Source organism: Barbatula barbatula, assembly GCF_947034865.1.
Source record: "Barbatula barbatula genome assembly, chromosome: 12".
Taxonomy (NCBI): Eukaryota; Metazoa; Chordata; class Actinopteri; order Cypriniformes; family Nemacheilidae; genus Barbatula; species Barbatula barbatula.
This window is the reverse complement of record NC_136775.1, coordinates 10,643,239-10,667,290: the sequence shown is the minus strand read 5'-3', so window position 1 is coordinate 10,667,290 and position 24,052 is coordinate 10,643,239. Positions and strand designations below refer to the sequence as shown.

The 24,052-nt window shown below is 41.9% G+C and overlaps 1 protein-coding gene across 1 annotated transcript; it reads right to left on the bottom strand.

Moving 5' to 3' along the window:
• megf8 (multiple EGF-like-domains 8) lies at positions 1 to 23,868 on the bottom strand. The gene is made up of 44 exons (XM_079469950.1): positions 23,734 to 23,868; positions 21,938 to 22,191; positions 21,088 to 21,251; positions 20,573 to 20,788; positions 19,884 to 20,064; positions 19,690 to 19,778; positions 19,381 to 19,594; positions 19,071 to 19,251; positions 15,898 to 16,043; positions 15,619 to 15,729; positions 15,187 to 15,338; positions 14,985 to 15,086; positions 14,741 to 14,888; positions 14,306 to 14,469; positions 13,839 to 14,042; positions 13,538 to 13,741; positions 13,204 to 13,446; positions 12,940 to 13,058; positions 12,667 to 12,798; positions 11,846 to 11,959; positions 11,649 to 11,732; positions 10,313 to 10,570; positions 10,052 to 10,236; positions 9,561 to 9,774; positions 9,212 to 9,452; positions 8,979 to 9,111; positions 8,601 to 8,854; positions 8,388 to 8,498; positions 8,178 to 8,296; positions 7,683 to 7,920; positions 7,412 to 7,583; positions 7,167 to 7,330; positions 6,899 to 7,034; positions 6,586 to 6,817; positions 6,358 to 6,484; positions 5,752 to 5,962; positions 5,417 to 5,631; positions 5,126 to 5,321; positions 4,785 to 4,953; positions 4,514 to 4,706; positions 4,266 to 4,436; positions 4,052 to 4,182; positions 3,829 to 3,961; positions 1 to 3,275 (listed from the first exon to the last, which is right to left on the bottom strand). Exons 2-44 carry the CDS (start codon positions 22,107 to 22,109, stop codon positions 1,797 to 1,799), a joined length of 8,622 nt encoding a protein of 2,873 aa, XP_079326076.1. The 5' UTR covers positions 22,110 to 22,191; positions 23,734 to 23,868; the 3' UTR covers positions 1 to 1,796.
• Between the last annotated feature and the right edge of the window lie 184 nt (positions 23,869 to 24,052).

Here is a 24,052-nt window from a genome sequence, read left to right as displayed (position 1 = left end):
CACCTGGTAAGCAGTAATGGATGATATTTTATTATGGACTGAATCATCATCATCATCAATCTCAGTACTTAAAAATGTAATAGCATTTGCAACTGTCTGAAGAGAATTAAGACAATTCTTTCTTTTCCATACATAAACACCCAAATCCATTTTGGTCTAATGCTTAGATTACTTCACAAACATTTGTTGTGGTTCTATGTGAAACGTTTACCAATTTTCAGGTTTACCCTAATCTCTGGAGTGTACCCCAGAACAAATATATGGCTTTTCCTCTTAAGCTTCACAAATATTATTTACATTAAATAACTGAAATGTCAAATGAACACTTTCGATAATATCTTATGATAAACCAGGGCTTTAATTCTCAAATAAAGAAACTTTGACTACACAAATACCAGTCAAATAACTTTACAACAGTCCCTCCTCAAAACAAACAAATGACAAATTAACAGAAACTCCATAGAAATGCTAATACTGTGACAAACTCCAAAACACAATACAGATAAAAGGCTTGTTATAGTGTTTTCAGTGTTTCTCCTCTTAATTTCATTACTTAATATCATCTCACCAGGAGCATAATACATACATACTATGCATAAAACTTTCATTGCACTTTTTGTTTAATAGATATTTGGCTAACCATGATCCATCATGAAAATAGGAATGAGAACGCTGCAGCAACCTAAATCAAGCAATCCATTTCATTGATCATCAGGAGTTAAATATTGTTCCAAAAGAGACAGCCAAACAACTGGCACATAGTTTAAGATACATTCTGTAGGTTTAGCCCATTGTCCTACAAAATAGAAATAAAAAGTATTCAACAGTTGGTAGAACTAATGTAGTGCAGGGTTTGAATTCAATATGGGTTCAGTAATCAGCTTATTGGACAGTATATGACCTAAACTCAATACGATATAATCCTCATTTTCCTAAATAAAACAGAATCTCCAAATGTGTGAAGATTAAGTCACAATTATACAAATATCTGCTCAAGGCAAAGTGAATAAAGGCATAAATGCCAACATAAAGGACTATTAACAATAAACCGCCAATTGACAAAGTCTAACATGAATCTTTAGTCTGAATATGTATAAAAATAAGCAAATGGCTCACCATGAAATTTACCTATTGACTAAATTCCATTTTGCTATATTACAAGAAGCATCACCATTCAATCATCAAGTACATGACAAAAAAACAGCTGATGAAAGCAATACAATGAGGCTTTTTATAACTACTTGCCCTTCAATCATGTTTTGCACATTCAAGCGGAGATGTTGCATTGTATCTTGGTTAAGATGGCAGCTCAGATTGTCTCATGAAGATAAAAAGCACATTTTGGTTCAGCTGCAAAGACAACATTTTCACTGGTTGATATGTCGTGCCACAGTCATCGTCCTCAACTGTTGACTTCAGTAGTGTATGTCGGACGCAAGTAGGATTCAGCAATAAAGCTGGAGATGCGAGTAGTGCATTGCATAAAGGTTGCTGCCTTGAGACAATATGAAGCTTTATATGAATAGTGATAAACAAAAACAAGTAAACAACACCTAATAATTACAGTTCATGTACAAATGTTATCACATTTCCCTTTAGTCACCTCATCCTTCCCCTGTAATAAATACATCTTTTGTAGCCCCCACTAATAAAATTAACTTAATATTTCTGCACTTTCCATTTAGGAAATATTTTCCTCAAACGAAACATCTCCCCATGATTCAAGCTTTCTTTCTTGCAGTTTTTTTGTGCCACGTTTATATTTCCATCCTATCTCTGCCATCTCCCTTCATTCTTTACATGGCCATGGTGGTTAAATGCTGGTGACCCAGCAAGCCTTTCCGCCCACCCCCAGCACCAGCATGCGCGCCCACTCCACCATGTCCGCAATACTCTTGCAAGTTCTGTCGTAGAGTGACGAGCGCCGAACCTAAGCAGGCTCGGTTGGGTGCAAGAATGCCACCTGGCAGCTGGATGAGCACGGTAGCCACCCCAGCCATTCCATCATCAGTGGGCTCCAGCGTGATTGGGCCAACTTTGAAGGACGAGTACGAAAAGCCCATGAGTTGGGAAAGGAAGGGATCGGAACGGCAGAAATGCTGGTAGCTGCCGTGTGAGGACGGATGATGGTGGTGGTGATGCGTTGTCGGGTTGGTGGTGGAACTGGGAGCGTAATGGTGAGCATTCAAGTAGTGTAGTGGAAGGTGTTGCCCATTGTTGCCTCCGCTAAGAGCAAGATGGTGTTGGTGGTGAGTGGCGGTGCCTGTGCCAGGGTCCTGCTTGAAGGGCAGAGCGCCGGGTCGTCCTCTTTGGCCCATCACCATACCCCCGAGTTTGCCTGTCCTGATGTGGGCCAGGGACACGGCACTACCCCCTCCGGCGGAAGGCAAGTAAACCAGCTGCAGCTCTTCGGGTTCTAAGTAGATGGTGAGTTTGGCAAATGGACGAGAGGCCATCTTGGTCATCTCCTGAATGTGGCGCCGCTGCTCGCGGCGGAAGTCTAGGAACTGCTTGACCTTCCAGAGCAGCACGCAGACGGACAGAAAGAGGAAGAAACAGGAAAAAAAGACAGAGAAGAAGACGAAGAGGTCGATGTGGGCCTGGTCCTGTCGTAGGAAGAGGAGGCCTTGAGACTCGCCGTTATGAGTGTCTGTGCCCACGCCACGCAGCGCAATGTAGAAACGGCTGGACTTGAGCGAGTGCACTTCATGTGGGAATGTAATGACTACGCGGTCCCGTACGCCACGTACAATCAACACCGTCTGTGGCTTGCACACCGTGATGTATGTTATGAGACCTTCGGTTCGTTCTTCCCGCACCTCACGTTCGGTACCTTGTGACTTTCCCGACTGCGGCGTGCCAACTAAGGGTGCAGAAGAGTTTGGGAACATCTTCATGGGTGACGGTGGGGCAAGAGGTAAATCCTTTTCTCCCCGTGCAGCAGTTGCAGAGTTTGCCTCGTCCTCAATCTTGATGGTATGGAAACCGGTTCGGCGGTTTATCTCCACAATAAAAGTGTCATGTGAGTTAGACACGTAAACCTCAACTTCCCCAAAAGTGACGTCAATGGTGACACGAATATCCACGTTGGTAAACTTGGGCTGGGCTGAAAAGAACACAGTGCGACCCCTGAGCAGATTGCGGATGTTGGGCTCGTGGAAGCAGTTGACCTGTGATGTGGGGTCGAAGCAGCATTCGCTGTCCACATTGAACTGCCGGTAACATTGGCGGCCATTCACTGGATTACCGTTGAATGAATCTTTGCATTTTGCACACTGTAAAAGAGCAGCAGGAAGAAATAGAGGATAATATTAATAATATGATTAATACATGGCTCATAAAATAAAACAAGTAGAAAGCTCTTAAAGACTTATTGAATTTGGTCACAAAAAGTATTGGGTTCAAATTGGGTTGATATTAGGGATGCACCGATACCCTTTTTTAAAGAAAGATTACAAGTACCAATATTTTTTCTGTTACTCACAGATAACGATGGCTGTTCCTTTTCACAACACAGTAAGCTTCATAATTACAAACAAACTCCACCTTCATCACATTATGAAAAATTGTATAATTTTATGTGCACAAACTTTCAAAGCAAATTTCACAACAAATTTCAGTCAGTTCTGTCACATGAGGTACTGGTCTTTGGTATCAGTGCATTTTGGTACAGCTTTTACCTTTTTGGGTGAACTGTTCCTTTAATAATAGTTGACAAATGAAGCATTTTTTTTCCATAAAATATTTCCTCATTCAACTGATACATGATCTTATGATCATATTAGTGTAATAATAAATCACCTGAGATTGTAAAGGATTGGCCGTTACCTGTTGCCTGTAACAGTCCTTGCGGTCACTCTGTGGGTTGGTCAGACAGGACGAAGTCTCTGTGTTGTTCTGGCAGGGACAGCCTGTGCCATCGTGTTCATTACAGGTGTCTGCATGGCCATTACACTGACATCTACCGACAAAAAATGGAAAAGTGACTCATGAGACAAATGCTAAACTTCTTTATGCATATTTTTCATTTCAAAAGTCTTGGTGCACTCACTTTTCACACTTCCCTTGCAGCAGAAAGTATCCACTCAGGCAGCTCTCACACTTATCTCCCACACTATTGTTCTGACAGGTAACACACACAGCATTGTCCTCAGTCGGGCCTTCTGTAGCCCACTGTTCAATCTTAAAAGGCAGAAATATTCACAGGAGTTAAACCTTGCAGTAGGCATTCATAATCCGAATGCAGTAATGTTTGGATTACTTACAAAGTAACGGTCCAATGGATAGTCTTTTGGATTTTCCATTGCCATCCGGTGCTCCTCTTTGGACAAACAGATGTCGCTGTTCCCTCTGCAGAACTCACGGCAGGGCCGACACATCCCGCCTCCCACCGCTGAGCCTACAAATAAGGGTTTACACTTTTCACAGTGCTGACCCTAAGAATAGAATAGAAGAGCTTAAATTTTATATTTTTTTCAAACTTCAAATTTCAGCTGCTTTATTATGTTTTTACCTTTGTGTTATTCTTGCACTCCAAACAGGTGTCCAGCTGAGAGATGCTTTTACAGTTGCTGTGTTTGTTACAGCGGCACTGAGAGGAGCAGTTTTCCCCAACAAACCCGAAGTGACACTGACACACTCCTGGAGACACGCAGGTCCCGTTAACACATCCCTGTGCACACACAGGCTCACACTGACCCGATATGCTGTGAAAGACAGAACATGCTTTAACTCAACAAATATATTAACTATAATAAGAATAAAATGTAGATTATGAAATATACCTGCTGAGTACATAGCCCTGTCTGCAGGTGCAGTGGTAGCCATCGGGCAGATCGTGACAGTCCTGAGTGACATTACAGTGGTGGTGGGCATTGGCACACTCATCTTCCTCTGGGCAGTGCAAGAAAGACCAGCTACTGTTCCACTGTGGGCACAGAGCTTCACTCACACCTGCAAAAGCAATTACACGTTGAAGACTTATTTTAGTTTTTTGGTATTTCTTGTTTTTCTGTCAGACAACCAACATGCCAAATACACACAACACTTTATGTTTAAGCTGTAATTCCATGCAGCGCTCTGGCGTCTCAATTACTTCAGGAAAGACAACAGGAGTAAATCATACCATTCAGTCCTCCCTGGAGACAGCGCCCTGCTCCATTACCACCACGGGCAGCGCACCAGCCGCACTGTGGCCTGGAAATGCACTGGGCGCACTGAGTGAGCTGGGAGCACTGGGGAGAACACGAATCTTCATCTGAGAGCAAACGGCCGCACTGACCCGCCTCACAGCTCAATGGAACAAAGGATGGACTCATGCACTGAAAGAAAATCAGAAAGAACAATAAAGTAACATTTCTTGTTTGGCGGAAGCTACAAATTAACCTTGTTTATATTAACCAACGTTTGAAATTACCTGCTGCAGTGCCATGCTCCATACACAGCGCTGCCAACCACCATCAGAGCCACGAGAGCTCAGACACTGACTGCAACTTCGGATTTCATGACACGGTTCAGGGCAAGGCATAGGTGGAGAGGACTCCACTTGCATGGGAGAAACGTTAAGCAAAGCGTAGCTAAAACACGTCCAGTCGTACGTTGGGTTCACGCTTAGGATGCGTCTGGTCTCACCTGGACAATGGAAAAATAAACCAGAACTCTGAAGATAAGATGTTTCATGTTTCTTGTGCAGTATCAGTTTGGTTAAGTCACAATAAACAGTCCACAGGCTCGGCGTGTGCTTGTTATTACCTGTACGTTTGAACTGGCGCGTCCACATGCACTTTCCTGAGGCTGTGCATTTGGGGCAGTCAGAAGCCTCGCAGCTGGTCTCAGTACAGTTACTAGACAGAAAGATCTCTCTCTGGTTTATCCTGCAGTCATGCTCTGATGTGCAGCTCACTGAGCTGCTGATACAAGCTCCCTCAGGACAGTTTGTGCACCACTTACATTGCAGAGCAGGCTGGGAAAAAAACAGACCACTAACTTGGATATTTTGTAAATGTCCTACCGTAATCTATAAGAACTGTATTTTTGTGAGTGGATAGCCTGCCACGTTGCCTCTGATTAATAACTTCAAAGGCAATTTTCTCAGTATTTACATTTTTTGCACCCTTAGATTTCAGAGTTCTAAACTGTTGTATCTCCGCCAGAAATGGTCCTATCATAACAACACATACATCAGTTGTAAGCTCAATTATGGGAATTGACCCATAAGACTGGCTTTATTTTCCAGGGTCACATATAAGTGTACAAAAAGTTTCAGATCAAAAGGTTTTTAGGATAATGAAAAACATTTGAGAATATACTTCATTCTACAGTAAAGGAGTACTTTTAATCATGGGATGATGGTATTACCTGCACAGGGATAGAAAATGTTTTTGGGTGGCGGGCCAGACACTCGCTGCACGTCTTGAGTCTGCGACATTGGTCTGGGGAACGAGGAGTAGGAGAGCAGGGGGACTGACCAATAGTACAACCCAACCTAGGAAAAAATGATAACATGAGAGGGAACGTCTTGAATGCACATTTGCCTACTGTGTAAGAAGTTTGAAATCTGCTTTAATCATCTGTTTTCTGTAATACCTTTCTGCAGTGTCTGATGAAGCACAGGTGCCCCTGCACCACACGCAGCTGCCTGTGCTACTATTACAGGCCTCAGGTGTGGGTAGCAGGACACACGGGTCAGAGGGCAGGGAAAGAGTCAACAGCCGCCCCAGCGTCACGCCATTAAAACCCCCAGACATGAACAGTCGACCACCCCACCCAGTCATTGCCAAGGAAACGGAGCGGTTGACAGGTTCACCCACTGAGGATACTACAGAAAAGGAAGAAGTGGTCATAAGAAGAGAAACAAAAACATTGCTAACATATGTATTTAGATATGTGTAACTTTTACCTGGTTGTATCCATGTGTTACAGTTGATCTGGTAGAGAGAAACTACATTGCTGTAATCTTCCTCTCCAGTCCTACCTCCAACAATCACCATGGTGTCCTTTACTAAGGCCGCCGCATGGAAGAACCGAGAGAGAGGCTGGAGAGAGAGCAGAAGGACAATAGCATTGGTTCTGCATGTTCTTAAGCTTATTTTTAAGATGTTTAATGCACCTCAATGCAAAAACAATATTCTGTAGAAACTGTCTGATCATCATTCTTTTGCATTTACCTTGTTTCCCTGAGAGGGCACCAGTAAGGACCAAGTAAGGTTAGGGTAATAAAGACTGTAGAGTTCTCCAGATGGTTCTACAGCTTCAACGTGGAAACGGTAACCACCAAACACATACACAGCATCAGTTTGCTCATGATACACTGCTGAGTGTCCATAGAGACCTTAAAACAAAGAATAAAAAAACTGAACTATAGTACAGAAAACATCTTCAGTGACATTCAAATGTAGTGGTCTATCTCTACCAGTAGGGGGCGTGCCAGTCTGTTGGGCTACGGTCCAGTTGCCAGACTGAGGGCTGAACTCCAGCAAATGATGGTTAAAACCATTCTCTGGAGAGTAACCGCCGATCAGCAAAACAGTTGAGCCTCTTCGGACTGTTAAAGTGTGACCGGCCACAGGGGGCAGCACTGAGCTCTTAGAATACAGGTCAGAAATGTTAACTACTTTTAACATGGACAATACAGATCAAGAAGAAAGAAGCACTGTAAGGTAGTGTTTTTAGCATATAAATACCTTATACTGCTTCCACATCAGACTGCTGAGGTTCAGACACCATGTGTCATTTGCAACACCTTTCTTTGTGACCCCACCCACTACGAACATCAAACTGTGAGAGACTGCTTGGGAGCCAGAAAACGGGTCATGACTGAACACCAGAGCAGAGGCATGATGGTACCGGGGCAGAGGCATTGAACCTTCCTCCAATGAACTGGTCAACATTTGAGTCCAGCGTCGTTCAGCCACAGAATATCTGGAACAGTTATAAGAGAAAACAACAATTATAAAAGGAGTAATTCACCTCAAAATAAGCCCCCACTGACTTTCCATAATAGGAATTAAAATTACTATGGAAAGTCAAATAGGGGCTTATTTTGAAGTGAACTACTCCTTTGAACAAAACCAGTTTTAACCTATAAAACAATCAACATAGAAATAAAGAAGTACTTTTGGCTATTCTAATTGATGTCCCATTCTCATTCAAGTCGATTAGAATACACAGAACTATACCTGTGTATGTTTCCCAGGATGCCCTCTGAGAGTGACAGGCCTCCATACATCCAAAGAGTGCCCTGTGGTGCAGATACCAGGGAGTGACCCATCCTCTTAAGAAACCTGTGTGCCTTATTCTGTAGGAGGAAAAAAACTGATCAAACTCAAGTATGAAATAACATATGAAGAACAAAGAGATTCTTCTACAGTCTTGAATTAAAAACTTACAGCAGAGAGCTGAGTGTCGAGCAATGTTTCCCAGATCAGGCTATCTGAGTCTGAGATTGAAGAACAGTCAGATCCAGCCCAGCCTTCTGTACACACGCACAGGCCAAGAGTCTGCATGCAGATGCATAAGTTGAGGTTAAATCTGGGACAAGTCTGAGCATCCTTTTCATGAACCTGAACAATACAATGAGCATCAATAAGATATTCACACACCATGTTGCAGGTGCCTCGTCCTTCCTCTGCTCCACAATTTCCCGGACAGACAGGTCGGTCACATTGAGGACCCCCAAAACCATGAGGGCATTGACAGAGTCCATTAACACACTGAGCTCCTGCCTGGCACTCGGATGAGGTGACTACACCCTCTCCAGAACTTCCATTTCCACATCGCTTCACCCAGAATGAGGCATTAAAACCCTGAGCACGTCCCGAGGTAACATTTGCTTCAAAGTACACCGATATAACCCCTGAAGGAGAAGTAATAAACTAATATATCATCAAAATATTGTATAGATTTGTCCCATCTAGGTGACAGAAAACGTAATGGTTCTGTTCCACACCTTGTTTGTAATAAATGTTTTGGTCAAGTACCTGATGTAGCCTCAACCGTGAGTGGCTGCATTCTTGTTGTGCCGCAGAATGCTCCGATAAGGTTGTGGTCGGAGTGCACAACACCGTTGCTGAGGAACCGAGGCAGGCCATCAAACACATAAACGTAAGAGTTCTGCCAGACACAGAAAATATATGTTCAGGTCACACATTTTACCTTGTATTTTTCTCTTTTATTAGAGTAATCAATTATTTTTTATAAATCCTCTACTCACTGTACACTGTGTGTGTGAATCTGGATGCCAGGTTAGGGCAACAGGTGGGCAAGACTGCCCTGGCAAACATGGTGCCAAATCCTGAGATACAGAGAGGACCCACAGGCAATGAGAGAGCCCACCATGACCACCGATTGCTCCATGCCAGCCCAGAGAGGAGGAGAGCGACATGGGTGCAGAAGAAGAAGATGAGAGCAAAACGGATCGACCCTGACACTGTCTGAAACATGTGCCGTTGTTCCTATGCACGTTGAGAAAAACAATCATCAATCCAATCAGAAGGCTTAGGTCTGTTTATCAATTGAAACCTGCTTATAGCTTAACAGAGCTCATTCTGAGTTTGACGTACTGGGGGTCTCCATAGTAGCCAGGCAGGCAGGTTCCACAGTGTGGGCCTTGAGTGTGATGGGTGCAGTAACACTGGCCTGTTTGGTTATGGCAGTAACCTTGGAGAGGGTCACCATGGCCATTACACTTACAGGGAATGCAACCTTCACCGCCTGCCAAAGCAGAACCAAAACTACCCGGCCTGCAGTGCTCACAGTGCGGCCCTGTAGTCCAGTCTGAAGAAGAAAACATTCAACAAAATACTTTACAAAACAAGCACTGTAGAAAATCAAAAGATCATATAGAAGCTAAAGGCAGATTGTTTACTGTTTCTCTGCTTTTCATTAGTGTATACCGTTGACTGTAAAACTGGACGGGGTGATTAGACAAATACACACTTTAACCCAGCATACACATAAATCAAATGTACATGCACACACATAACACTTCCACAGACTCTAAAAAGTCTAGAAAATCCAGCTTAATAAAACATGCAAGAGGAGGGTTCTTTACCCTGGCACTGGTCACAGATCCCTGGAGCTGTAATACAGGTGCTGTGGAAATTACATCCGCAGTCAACATCACACTCCACCCCGCTAAGAACCAGAGTGGCAGGGTCTGAGGTCCAACCTAAAGAACACTCACACTCGAACCGGGGACTTCCACTGCAACGGCCCTGACGGCACTCATTATAACATCTACGTAAGAGAAACACATTTTAGCACAGAACACAAATACCCTCTGGAAATACTGTGACAGAAAGTAAAGTCTCACGTCTGGTTGCAATGGTGCACCCCATCTCCTGTGAAGCCTCTCTCACAATGACACTCGTAAGAGGTTGGGGTGTTGACGCAGGTTGCGGAGGGGTGACAGGTATGCAAGCCCAGACGACACTCCTCCACATCAGGACATGATGGGTAGGACCAAACGGCGTCTCCATCTCCCTCCGTCCCTTCCAGCAGTTCTAGTTCCAACTCCATTTCCATCTCAAGCTCCATCAGCCGTGGGGGTGACAGAGTTTGGGGCTCAGGGCTGATGATCCAGAGTAAGGGGACAGATTAAATTAGTGTTTATGACACATTCTTAGTCTACAATAATAATCCTTAAAGTGGCAGTCTGTAAATTATTTTGAGTAAAAATCAACTAAAACCAAATATGCGTACACGAGAAGAACGGTGTTTAAAACTGTTTCACTACCCTTGCTGGATTCACCACGGAAAGCTTGTAATAATGGTTTGTAATTTTCCCTGTCGGGTTAACTTTTCCGGAAATCCTTATTTGGTGTCTTTCGACTATGCGTCATTTCGTCACATTCGTGAACAGAACGAAGAGGATCTGGCTGGCGGCTGCTACCCCGAATGTGGTTGCTGCGGGTGACAGGGGTAGCATTGTACACAGACATTTTTTCTTGGAAACTTTTAGTATGGCGCCGTTAAGTACTTTTACTTTTAAACGCCAAGCAGCGCTGCGCTGACATCTGAGGACTCACCAGTTGTGAAAACCAAGAAATACGAACTGATGAGAGTTTACAAAGAAAAGGGGAATGTGATTGGACTCATGAGAAAACAAGAAATAATATTGGCAGACATGGATTTATATCTTCTCAACGTAAGACATTTTAATATTTCAATAGATAACACAAAAACCGTAGCGCACTTGTGGTGTTCAGACGGGTACACAGTTTCATCGGTTGTTCTTTCTGTCTTTGTCATGATGGCAAGGCGTTGCGTATAGTTTATGTATATATAGTTGTGTGGTGTAGAATGATATATGACCGTAACTGTCGCCATTTGAGACCCGCGGTCGCGTCCGGGGATCTTCTGTCCGGTTCACGTTACAGGAGTTTCCATGAGAAATAACAAAACGACTGCCGGAAAAAACGGCAGGTTTGCTCTATTTGGGTCTGTTTATGTTCTTATTTGTTTCGTGTTATATAATCTGCATTGTTATCTGTTATGTTTATTACACACTACTGATGTACAGTGACGATTCTCACCGGTTCACTGTCCAGGCCACACGTGACATATCACTTGCAGTAGCAATTACAAACTGAGATGCTGACAAAGCCAATCTTCCGGACTGCCACTTTAAGTTATTAATTTATTCTCACCTGCTGGCTTTCACTTCAGCTACAGCCATGCTGCAGTTAATTGCAGAGGGGTCATCCATTCCACCCCAGTCACCCCTCAAACACCTGAGAGAAACCAGACGGGCAAGAAAATCACAAAGAGATGAGAAGTTATCACTGGATCTTATAGGAAACTGGGCATTTTTGTGTTTTGACAAATACACGTTTGTCTCTCCTACCTGCCGATGGTGGGGTTGTTGTAGTCTCCGCACCAGCCGCACTGAAATGTCTGAAGACATTCTGAACAGGTGGTTAGAGAGGTGCACTGCTTACACTGAGGAACAGAGTGAACACTGGAGAGAGCGGAGATGAGAGGAAGATTTTTAAATAAGAGTGATTCCAGGCAAATAAAGTTGTGATTTATATACTGTAGTCAGTGTTTAAATTGTTCTTCTTAACAATTAAGAATTTTTTATTGTGGTGTATTATAAAGTATGAAAGCCCTGAACCGCGTTGTTGAAAAGGTTTTGAAGATTTTTTCCCCTTACATTCCCAAATGTAGCCTAGGTCTTACTTATCTCTTCCAAAAATAATTATCTTCAAAATAATTATTCATCTTTTTTTATCAATTTTTTTTAAGAACATTTTTTATGAACAGAATAAAAAATATGACAATGAATTATTAGGTCATAATCTACAATGACATAATAATGGATTATAAGGTCAAAATCGACTATGACGTCGCAATAGATCATAATGCACTATTGCATTGCTAAATATTATGACATCTAAGTTGATAATGATACAATAATGCATTATGACATCCTAATTTTTTATTATCTTAAAAAATTCTCCAAAAAGAAATTCTCTCACAAACTTTTAAAGGAAAAAATGGGAAAATTGATAAAACAAAAATAGATAAAATGAAATGTAAATTTGGAAATAAAAAAATGTTGGAAGAGTAAAAACAATTAGGCAAGATTTTCTTTACCTTGCGGCCTAGGGCTTCTGTAACAAAGCACTACAGGTGACCACTGTGTGTCAATTTCATTTTTTTTACCTGTCATACCAATCCCTGCATTCGCCATACGGAAACTTTGTAAGATAGGCAGCAAAGTAGAAACAGGTCCGAGCAGATTCACACCATGCACACTGACTAGAGTTAGACAAACATTCTCCACATGTCATCCTCCTATTTCAGACAGAAAAATAGAGAGAGTATGGATGATGAAAACAGAACCAGTCAATACCCTGTTGGGAGTCCTTCACCGTCATCAGATATTGCATAAACCAAACAAATACTTCACAGGCAAGTTTATCACTTCAGACTCACTGGTTGCAAACTTTAGGACACCCTCCCGGTTCCCGGATGGAGCCCTCCAGTCTCCCACGGCGACTGCACAAATAATCTCCCTTCTTGCTGGAGTTGATCTGCCACTCACAGTAGGAGTCCTGAAAGCATTCACAAACACAACAGAAACCCCACTGTAGCCTTACAGCAAACCAAGGTTGGATGTCTGACTGCACGTTGCTCCTATGGATCAAAAGAGTCTAAAATCAAAACAGTCCCTGAGGCGTATTGATGTGGATGTAGTACCTGAGTGCACGCGGCACAGTCCCTGTACTCCTCACACAGTGTGCAATGCTGTGGGTTGAGCAGTAGGTGGCGTTCATCTCCCTGTGGGTCTATGCAAGGCTGCTGGTTTACCTCAGAGCGCAGAAAACACAAGTTCATGGTGGGACACCAGCCGCAGGACTGATCAGACAGACAGGCCGAGCAAGAGCGGTATTCTGAACACGAATTGGAGCGGAACGGTTCGAGGAACAGGAAGGAGATCTCCTAAACAATGTTGTGAATGGAGGTAACAATTTATGAGGCTGAAAAAATATTGGAAGTCTTCAAGTTGCTCTGTTTGTTTATATACACTTACACTGCCGCCAGGTAGAGCTGTTCGGTTCCAGGTAAGAGCCATCTCACTAGTCTGTCCTGACGCCGAGTTATTCAGGTATCCCTCTGCTTGAATTAGGTACCAGTTTCCTCTTGTAAGATTCTGGAACAGACGAGAACCATCTGGCCGAGATAGCATACGAATGTCCTTCTCCTCCTGAGCTGACCACTGTCCAAGCACATCCGTCTGCATAAAAGAGATTCATTTACAACACACTCACAATCAAGCATTATATACATAGCTTTCATTTTTCTAAAAATGACTTTTCTAAACTTTTCTGTACCAGTTGAAGAGAGTTGGGTACAGCAGCCATTTGCGCAGTAAAGTGGAGCTTCTGAATTCTGGCCCACATGGCAACAGTTTCCTGTGTTGGTGATGCAGGAGGAGGAGAACCCCATAAGGGATGAATAAAACCCCGAAACTGTAGGGTCACATCCATCTCTGTAGAGGGATTGAGGATGATGGATGTACTTCGCAAGATGGACACCTACACGAAGACAAATATGTGAGTGTAATATAGAGAGACATCCACAAATAACAGACGAAGAGAAAAACAAAGAGAGAAAGGTAGGATGGTGGCAGATGAGTAGAAATGAGATTATTGCAATGACTGTTTAAAAAAGGTGAGAAATAAATAAACGAAAGCAAAAAATTATTTCAATAAAAGTGAGAAGCACAGGAAGTTAAAAACACAGAGGCTCAGATCATAACAGAGAAGAGAGCGCAAGGTCAGGAAAGAGCCTGTCATACCTTGTCAGGTTGTGACTGATTGCGTGGATGCTGGAAGGTGAGCAGGTGCAGTCCCGGGACATAGTTCTCGGTGCGACAGTAGGGGAGGGAGGTGAGGAAACGCGTGCGCTCCCCCCACCAGCCGTACGCCCCAGAGATCTGGTCCACGCGGCATGCACTGCGCTCTGCCAGGGGTCAAATGTACAATATTTACTCACAATATGCCAAAAAACTATGAACTGTGTACATTTAGGTCACTTGACAAAACCTATACTATCACAAAATGACTGCCAAACAGGATCTACAAAAACACTGCACTCAGTAAAAAAATATTTCACAGACTTTATAAAAGTGTCTAGAAATAAAGATTTACTGAGTGATGTGTGGAAGCACATTCAAATCTTTGTTACAGTTACAGTAACTAATGTAGTGTGCTTCTGTTCCCTCTCTTTTTACCTGAGACGGGCAAACAGGAGTCATTCTGCACACACCATCCGAATTCTCCAGAAACACGCGGCAGAGAGTTTGGCACACCGCTAAAGACCAGACACGCCTGGCAGTCTGACAGGAAACGAGCCAGACCCAGACATCCGGTGCTGCCACACTGCACAAACACACACAAAAACAGAAATAAGAAATAATTTAACAATCTGAGGTAGATCCATCAAAATAATTATCGAAAGTGGAAAGGAAGTGTTACCGGATTGGTGGGCTGGTACTCCCGGCAACGGCCCTCACACCAACTGCACTCTGGGTTCTTGAGGCACAAGCTTTCATCTGGAGCTTCAGCGCATACAGTGTCCTGATAGACAGAAACACAAAACCACACACAAACAGATATACTAAGTATGTCCCAGTACAAGTGTACAAATACTAAAGAAAATATAATCTACAGTATATACCCTGTCTCCTGGGTCGCTGCTTACAAACAGTGGAACTTTATATGCAACAATGTCACTACGGGCAACTCCACTGTAACCCCCAGCAACAAGCAGCACACGTCCATCCATAACAGTGGCAACGTGGGAATATCGGCCCCTTACTGAAGCACCTCCTACAGGAGCACAGAAGGAATCAACTTGAAGCACAAAAAAAGCCAATTTATGTCTGTCTCATCTCTGTTACCGCTGATCTGTAATCTTACAAACTCATGCTGGTTATAAAGCAATACATTTTCCATGATTTCCTAATAAAAACGATCTAAAGCAAGAAAACATTACATAAAGCTCTAGAGTTGAAAACTTAAAAAGCTTAAATTCGCCATATATTCTCCAGGAGACCAATACCATTCGGTATTCAACAGACTTCCTCTCTCTCGAATACCATACACTTACGATGACTTAGGTTTTCTCCAACAGACACCCACTGATGGCAACCCAAATGATAGAAAAAGATCTCCTCATCGTAGCACTTCTCTTCTGTGTAATGAATATGCACATTCCCTCCTAAGAGACAAACAGGATTTATAAACATTACTCTCTCACCTCATATAACACTGAATGATTCCTTAGTACCCACATGAATAACAGTTTAAACATTTTACATTCCATTCACAAAACCACAGACACTTTAAGGTATGATGTAGTGCTATCTCGAAGGTAATCGGCATTTACCATAAACCACCATGTAGTTGCCGATGACGGTGGCAGAGTGGAATGCTCTCTCCCTCGGGCCGCTGGCAGGAAAACGGGAGCGGAAGGAAGTCCAGAATCGTTTCTCCACATGGAATGCATCAGTCGAGTTGACACGCACGCTGAACCTGGTGGAGACAATAAAACATGGAGTGTTAAAGGTGGGGTGCCACAGTGTTTCATGCATTCTGACTTCTTTACGATGTTAAACGTGCTGGTTTCTCGTGCTTGACATGGTCAATTTGTCAAAAAACGAGTTGGACGTATGACGTAGTATTTCTGTGCTCGAAACACTCCCCCAGGATTCATATAGGTTTCGGAAATATTTTTTCCAACATGAAAATCTGTTTTGTAACAACGTTTCATAGTCCCTTATTGGACAATTCTCCCACAAAAGCACGCCCACGCGTCAACCCGCCGGAGTGAGAAGAAAGAGCCTGCCCACACGTCAACCAGGGAGAGTTTTTTTTTTTCAAGTAATCATGCATGAGTGACTTGCAAATTTGGAATTTCTTCTAGTAAAAATGGAAAGACGAGTAGAACGCGACCTGCCACTATTGCAGGCTGTTTGTGATAGTCAATCAAAAACAAAGCTTTTCTGTAGACCCTGCCTCTTTTTAAATAAGCAAATCCAAATGTACGATCATCACGTAATGGCTGGAAAAAACTAAAAAAAGACTTTTAAAGTCTGAACAGATTTTTTTTAAATAGACATCATACACTTGCAGACTTTTTAAAGTTTCAGATAGAAACACACTAACTGATCAAATCTGCAGGCTGGCACAGACTTTCTGGAACAAGTCCAGACTGTAAATCTGAGCAAAATCTGAGCAAAAGTCTTGTAGTGTATTTTAGCCTTAACTTGTCAGTATCAGTAATGCAGTTATTTCGGGGAAAATAATTGAATAATTGCATTGATGGCTGATTTAAGGTGTGCCCCTAAATATTTGCTTGCACTCCTAAGAATTTCAGTCAGGGGCTACAGTGCTCACAGTAAAAAAAAGTTTGTCTGGAGCCTTGAGAGGCCTAATAAATCATAAATAATTTACAATTTGATTATCAAATTATTTTGATAATAAAGTCTTCTGTTTTGAACAGGGTTTATCTGCTTTTCTCTTTTTTTTCCACATGCTATTTTGAATGACATTTTCCGCATTTCTTCTTCTTTTTAAGTTTTATGGCGGTTGGTGAACCAACCTCGGGTGCTTCTTCCGCAGATGGCGGAAAGTTAGCAAAAAACAAAGCACTCCAGTTTAGAAAGATGATATGATTGGTCGGTTTTATTGTCACTCAAAATAAATCTCTCCCATTGATTTACTGTACTGTCAGCAGTATCCTAATTGAAGTCCCATGATGTAAGCACACGTTCGACTTCTTGCAGAATGCGCAGACTGCGCATACGACATCTCAGAACTGCGACGGCTCTGTCATTTTTAATTACAAGAGAGACTTAGAAATCTCACATCGATAGAGTCCGCATTGATCCAGGAAGTCAAACATACATACAGTGGGGCAAAAAAGTATTTAGTCAGCCACCAATTGTGCAAGTTCTCCCACTTAAAAAGATGCGAGAGGCTTGTAATTTTCATCATAGGTACACTTCAACTATTAGAGACATTGTCTGATTTTTAAAGAATTTATTTGCAAATTATTGTGGAAAATAAGTATTTGGTCAATAACAAAAGTTCATCTCAATATTTTGTTATATACCCTTTGTTGGCAATGACAGAGGTCAAACGTTTTCTGTAAGTCTCCACAACGTTTTTACTAACTGTTGCTGGCAGTTTGGCCTATTCCTCCATGCAGATCTCCTCTAGAGCAATGATGTTTTGGGGCTGTCGCTGGGCAACACAGATTTTCAACTCCCTCCACAGATTTTCTATGGGGTTGCGATCTGGAGACTGGCTAGGCCAGTCCAGGATCTTGAAATGCTTTTTACGAAGCCACTCCTTCGTTGCCCAGGCGGTGTGTTTGGGATCATTGTCATGCTGAAAGACCCAGCCACGTTTCATCTTCAATGCCCTTGCTGATGGAAGTAGGTTTTTACTCAAAATCTCATGATACATGGCCCCATTCATTCTTTTCTTTACATGGATCAGTCGTCCTGGTCCCTTTGCAGAAAAACAGCCCCAAAGCGTGATGTTTCAACCCCCATGCTTCACAGTAGGTATGGTGTTCTTCGGATGCTTTCTCCTCCAAACACGACAAGTTGAGTTTTTACACAAAAGTTATATTTTGGTTTCATCTGACCATATGACATTCTCCCAATCCTCTTCTGGATCATCCAAATCCAAATTTGTTACTTTGGTCCCAGCTCTCTGCAGGTCATTCACTAGGTCTCCCGTGTGGTTCTGAGATTTTTGCTCACCGTTCTTGTGATCATTTTGACCCCACGGGGTGAGATCTTGCGTAGAGCCCCAGATCGAGGGAGATCATCAGTGGTCCTGTATGTCTTCCATTTTCTAATAATTGCTCCCACAGTTGAGTTCTTCACACCAGGCTGCTAACCTATTGCAGATTCAGTCTTACCAGCCTGGTGCAGGTCTACAATTTAGTTTCTGGTGTCCTTTGACAGCTCTTTGGTCTTGGCCATAGTAGAGTTTGAAGTCTGACTGTTTGAGGTTGTGGACAGGTGTCTTTTATACTGATAACGAGTTAAAACAGGTGTCATTAATACAGGTAACGAGTGGAGGACAGAGGCGCCTCTTAAAGAAGAAGTTACAGGTCTGTGAGAGCCAGAAATCTTTCTTTCTTGTAGGTGACCAAATACTTATTTTCCACCATAATTTGCAAATAAATTCTTTAAATATCAGACAATGTGATTTTCACATAATTGAAGTGTACCTATGATGAAAATGACAGGCCTCTCTCATCTTTTTAAGTGGGAGAACTTGCACAAATGGTGGCTGACTAAATACTTTTTTGCCCCACTGTATCTTATAGGGAAAATCAGCCTACTTTTATTGAAAATAATATGTTAAAGTTTTTAAATTACGATAGATCACAGAGGGTTTCACTACTGGTTGTACGACTCAAAGCATTAAATTTACATTTTTACAGTACCTCATGAGCTCAAAATGTAGCTGTTAGTCTACGTATGTGTCTACAAAAGATTTAAAAAATGTGTATTAAAATAGTATGTAGTACTGTTATACCTAGCAGTAGTAGGTCTGTGTCCGCCGTACACCAGCAGAGTTTTGGAAAGGGCATGGTAGACCATGCTGTGCCCTGCAGTGGCAGGTGGTTTCCCACCAGTAGGTTGAACAGTCTCCCAGACGTCATCCCACAACCGAAACCTGTACAGAGATGATGAGAACATGTCCTCTTCTGTCCGCCCTGAAAGAATAAACCAATAATAAACAAACAGGAAGAGTAGAAAAGCAATCATCATTTATGAAGAGATTGGGTATGTCCTGACAACGCTGATAATCTGATCCCTTTGATGTCCAGCAGAAGTTTACTCACCCCCAAAAATGTACATATAATTATCAACAATCGCTGCTGCATGATTTGCCAGCCTGGGAGCCCCTGGAGCGTTTGATTGTCCCAACTGCTGCCATTCATCTTGCTGTGCACGGTAGAGCCAGACATCACTAGCCAATGAGTGGTCAGCAAGCTCACCGCCATAGATGACCATGTTGCCTTGCCATTCAACTGCTGTATGGGAATGACGAGCAGCCTGATACCAGAGAAATATAATTTAAGAGATCCATAAAATCCAAATATATAACTACAATTATATAATAACTAGAAATAAGAGAAAAATGAGCTCACTGGGCTATAGGAATGTGATGTCTGTTCCCAATAATTAGTCGAAAAATTGTATGTAACAAGGTCCCCCAGTGCTCTATTCAGATCAAACCCTGAAAAAAAGATAAAGTGAAAGTGCTGAAATAAAGAACCTGGACATGTGTGCAACCCACATCTCAAATTATAAGAGGGGTGTCTTACATCTGCATTACATTTACCTCCGAACATGTACATAGCTCCAGTGGAAGGAAGGTACACCCCAGCAGAGGCTGTTCGGGCGGCAACCTGGACGTCACCTTGGCTCACCTCCCACCATTGCCCTGCCCCGCTATTGTCATGAAGACCCAACTGACAGATCTGCCCCACAAAGCCTGGGCTGCAGATACAACGCTCTCCCCTCTGTTATTGAGAAAGGGAACACATAAGGTAGCACGTTCAAACCCCAAAATATACAGCCATGGAAAAAATTAAGAGACCATTTAAGTAAGTATGCGTTTAGGTAAACATATTATTTTTGTTTCCTTCTACTAACAATATTTCTCCCAAATTTCACATTGAAATATTGTTATTATTTGCAGAAAATTAAAACTGGAAAAACAGGTCAAGATAACAGAAAAGATGCTCTATATTTTTTCCGAAAAAAATACAACAGTAATGTTTGTACATGTATTTAGGAAAAGTTGATAACCTTTTTATCAAGGTTTTCATGTGTCTTGTCCTGCTGCCAGTCTTTCACGTTGCTGTTAGATGACTTTTTGTCACTCCTGCTGTTTGATTTTGTTGAAATTCAACAAACACTGGACTGGAATGGCCACAATATCTAGAAATGCTGATTAAATAAACCTGGAGTGGTCTCGTAATTTTTTCCACGTCCGTGTATTACTTGTCTACGGAAAAAATCACTTACTTTATCACAGCGACCATGCTCGTGTTGGGTGCAGACTTGGGAACATAGAGGGGTATTGCAGTCCATACCCCCCCAGCCCTGATGGCACTGACAGCGGGCAGTGGCTACGTCACACCGCCCATGACCACCACAGTCTCCAGGACAAACTGTAAATGTGTAGGTGGCATTGAAGCCCAGCAGGTTGTAGTTTGCATCACTGAAGAGATGGAGCAGCATCTTGCAAATACAAAGAGCAGAAAGATTAAGAAAATATAATGAATGTGGGCGAACGGAGTGAATGTGAAGAAAGAGTCGGACAATATCCCATCAATAACCTAGCTTTGTCTAAAAAAAGAAAGAAAGCAGTCTAGCTTTGACTTACTTTCTAATGATTCACAATCTAATAAAATAAACACACAGTGACATAAATGGAAACTACCTACTATCACCCTTTCTTCAGAACATTTGAGCAACATAAAAGGCAACAGTTGAGAAAAGACATGTTAAACACATTAATTTGATATGTGGTGGCTCACCTTCCCAGACTTGGCCTCTATTGGTTGTGGTAAGGTTTTGCCACTTAAACTTGCCAATAAGGGGCTCTGGTAGGAATCTCCATCATAGACAAATAGATAGTCATAGGTGCACTCTGTTTCCATAAATGTAAAGTTGAGCACAATGCGATGGTTTCTGCTAGGAGCTGAATGAGACAAAGAAGGTAACATTACAAATAAAAGGAAATAATTAAGTGCTTGCCCATATTACATAGCCATAAACATTCAGAAAAGCAGCAAAATATGAGATTGCACTCGTTGAAAGGAAAAAAGGCATAATATTGGGGTTGAAAGATAAAAGAGGACTAAAAGGACAGTTCACCTAAAACAAATATATATATATATATATATTATTGAATCCCCTTTATGTTGTTCGAAACCTGTATATTACTGTTTCTTCTGTAAAAAAAAACGATATGATTTGAAGAACACTGGCCTCCATTGACTACCATTGTTTGGATTGAAAACCTAAGAGACATTGATACAGATATTGTCTTCCGGTTCCAGAGAAGAAAGAGTAACATACAGGTTTTGAACACGATGACAGAGCTTTTATTCTTGTGTGAACTATTCCTTTAAGATTTTACATGGTCATTTAGATAAACTGTTCACTCTAACAATTAGACATTATAAAATGAGTATGATTAAAAGACAATGCAGAAAATATTCTCGAGCTCTCAATTTACTACAGGAAATCCTAAAAATATAAACTAATTAATTAGTCTAAAGTTAATTTCCAAACACACTCTGAAGAAAACAGACATTTCTACTGTATGCTAATAACTAATTCTTTCGCAAGTCTTCACTACACCCTGCAGTTTCTGACACCAACCCTTTATAAGCCACTCGCAGTTCCCATTGACAGAGTAGTTTCCTGGGCCATCTGTAACATATCCAGGGACACCTTTCAGTATGTGCCTGTGCCCCTTACAGTCCCCTGCCCGGGCTGCAGGTATCAGAAGCACCAGGACAGCCAGCAGGAGAGTTGGGATGCAAGAACTCATCCTCTCTATCACCCACACTTGGCAAATTGAGAAAAAAGATACTGGAGCAGTTGAAAGCTTAACTTGCTCACAGTTGGGAGACCTAAAGAAAAAAACATAAAATACACATGAAATTTTTGGAAACTGATCAATGAACGACCATTCAAAGTACTTGTTACTGTGCGTTCACACCGCCACCGTCGAGTGTCAAAGTGGCCAGAAGTCATTCTTTTTCATTGTGAGCTGGCAGCCAGCAGCGGCACGGTGTGTCTTGGCCAAAGAGAGTGTCGAGGAGAGTTGAAATCATGTCAACTTTATGGTAATGAGCTATGACAAGGTCCGGCGGCAACCAATCGGAACATGGAAGTCCACCGCTTGAGAGAATGCCAGAGAATGCAGCACTTTGGTTCCGACCACATATGTCAGATAACCACAAATCTTTCTACAGCAATGTTGGCAGTGCGGCTAGAGTGATTTTTAACGCTCTAGACAGCGGTGGTTTGACAGACAGTTATTGTGTTCTTCTTGTGTTGTATAATTTATTATTTTTCATTTAGATTGAGGCAAAACATACAAGGGAGAAACGATCAATTACCGGCCATATTGGTATCGGCCGATACATTGATACTTTTTATGTTATTGATATCAGCCGATAATACATTTTAGGATGATTTATTATAGCCAATAAATTCTAAATAATTTCACCTGCACGCTGCTCACAGTTAAAATACTTTACAGTACATTATTTCTGTCATGATCATTCACTTACTGCTATTAGCAAAACATTGTTGATGTAGGTACAGTATGTAAATACAGTATGTATGAATGTGTAAATTATAGGAACAAAAGCATATTGTTTGAATCAGAGTGCTGTCTGAATGCTTTCTGTTTTGAGACATGCTGACATTAAAAACATTCTGCTGGGTTGCTCTAGAAGAAACTATAATTTGTTTATTAAATAAAAAACCTACCAGACAAGTTTGAATGTTAAAGAATATTTAACTAGTGTAAAGTAGGCTTGGTACATGATTTTCAGGGGGAAAAGAGAACTAATGGTTAGGCCTACCTTGTTTTCTGCAGTCAAATAAAAGCTATGTCCACTTTTTGCCTTTTGTTTCAGTCTTTGGGAATTTTATATTAATATTTATAAACAAACTCATTAAAAAAAGCTTTAATTAGATGAGCTGTCACTGAAAACATACAACAGAATCAGAAATATTTACCGCAAATCGGACAGCCCTTCTAATAATGAATGAAAAAAGAAAACAAATGTGACACCAACGAACATCCAAAGGATATTTTAAAACCATTTGGAGATCCAAAGCTTTTTTCTTTCTATTACATCCAGTGGTTGCGCTTGAATTTAGCTGCCATTACCATAACAACAACACAAGGCTCAGCTAACGGTTTGCTGCACTGACATCATATTATTTAGCTGACTGTAAATACATTTTGGACGACATGGTAATTCCAATGTTTCATAACAATGAAACCCTGTATAATGTCATTTTGCATCTATTAATTCATACCAAACGAAATAACTACCCTACTTGCAACACGTTCAACGCCGTTAGCCTAACAAGCTAACAGCGGTTAGCCATGTATACCGCAAGAGCTAAAGGAAAAAACGTTATCATATACTCACCAATTCGCAACTTATGGTCTCCATTTTTATAAAGTATTGCGGTATTGGCGAATCACATCCTGCTGTAGATAAATAACGCGTTGTGTGACGGCCCTGTCCCGTCGACGCTATCGTTGTGAGGCAGCGGTGGCTGCTGGTGGACGCTGCCGAGCCAGCGCGAGACCACCGAAGATGATGATGTATGGGGCTGCTGGAAAAAGGCCTTGAGCCGCGCTCACGGGATGTGTTTATTTGCCGAGCACGTCTGCAGATGTAAATTGTGAGAACGTATGCATCCCTCGCAGTTCAAATCCTGGCTAAATACAATCACTTATCCAAC

Bases quoted from the DNA above. Each gene is read 5' to 3' on its own strand.
- megf8 (XM_079469950.1), bottom strand. From the start codon at position 22,109: ATGAGTTCTTGCATCCCAACTCTCCTGCTGGCTGTCCTGGTGCTTCTG. The intron at 20,065-20,572 runs GTAAGTGATTTT...TCTCAATAACAG, and splicing joins AGCATGGTCGCTGTGATAAA to AGGGGAGAGCGTTGTATCTG. The intron at 16,044-19,070 runs GTATAACAGTAC...TGTCTCCACCAG, and splicing joins CACAGACCTACTACTGCTAG to GTTCAGCGTGCGTGTCAACT.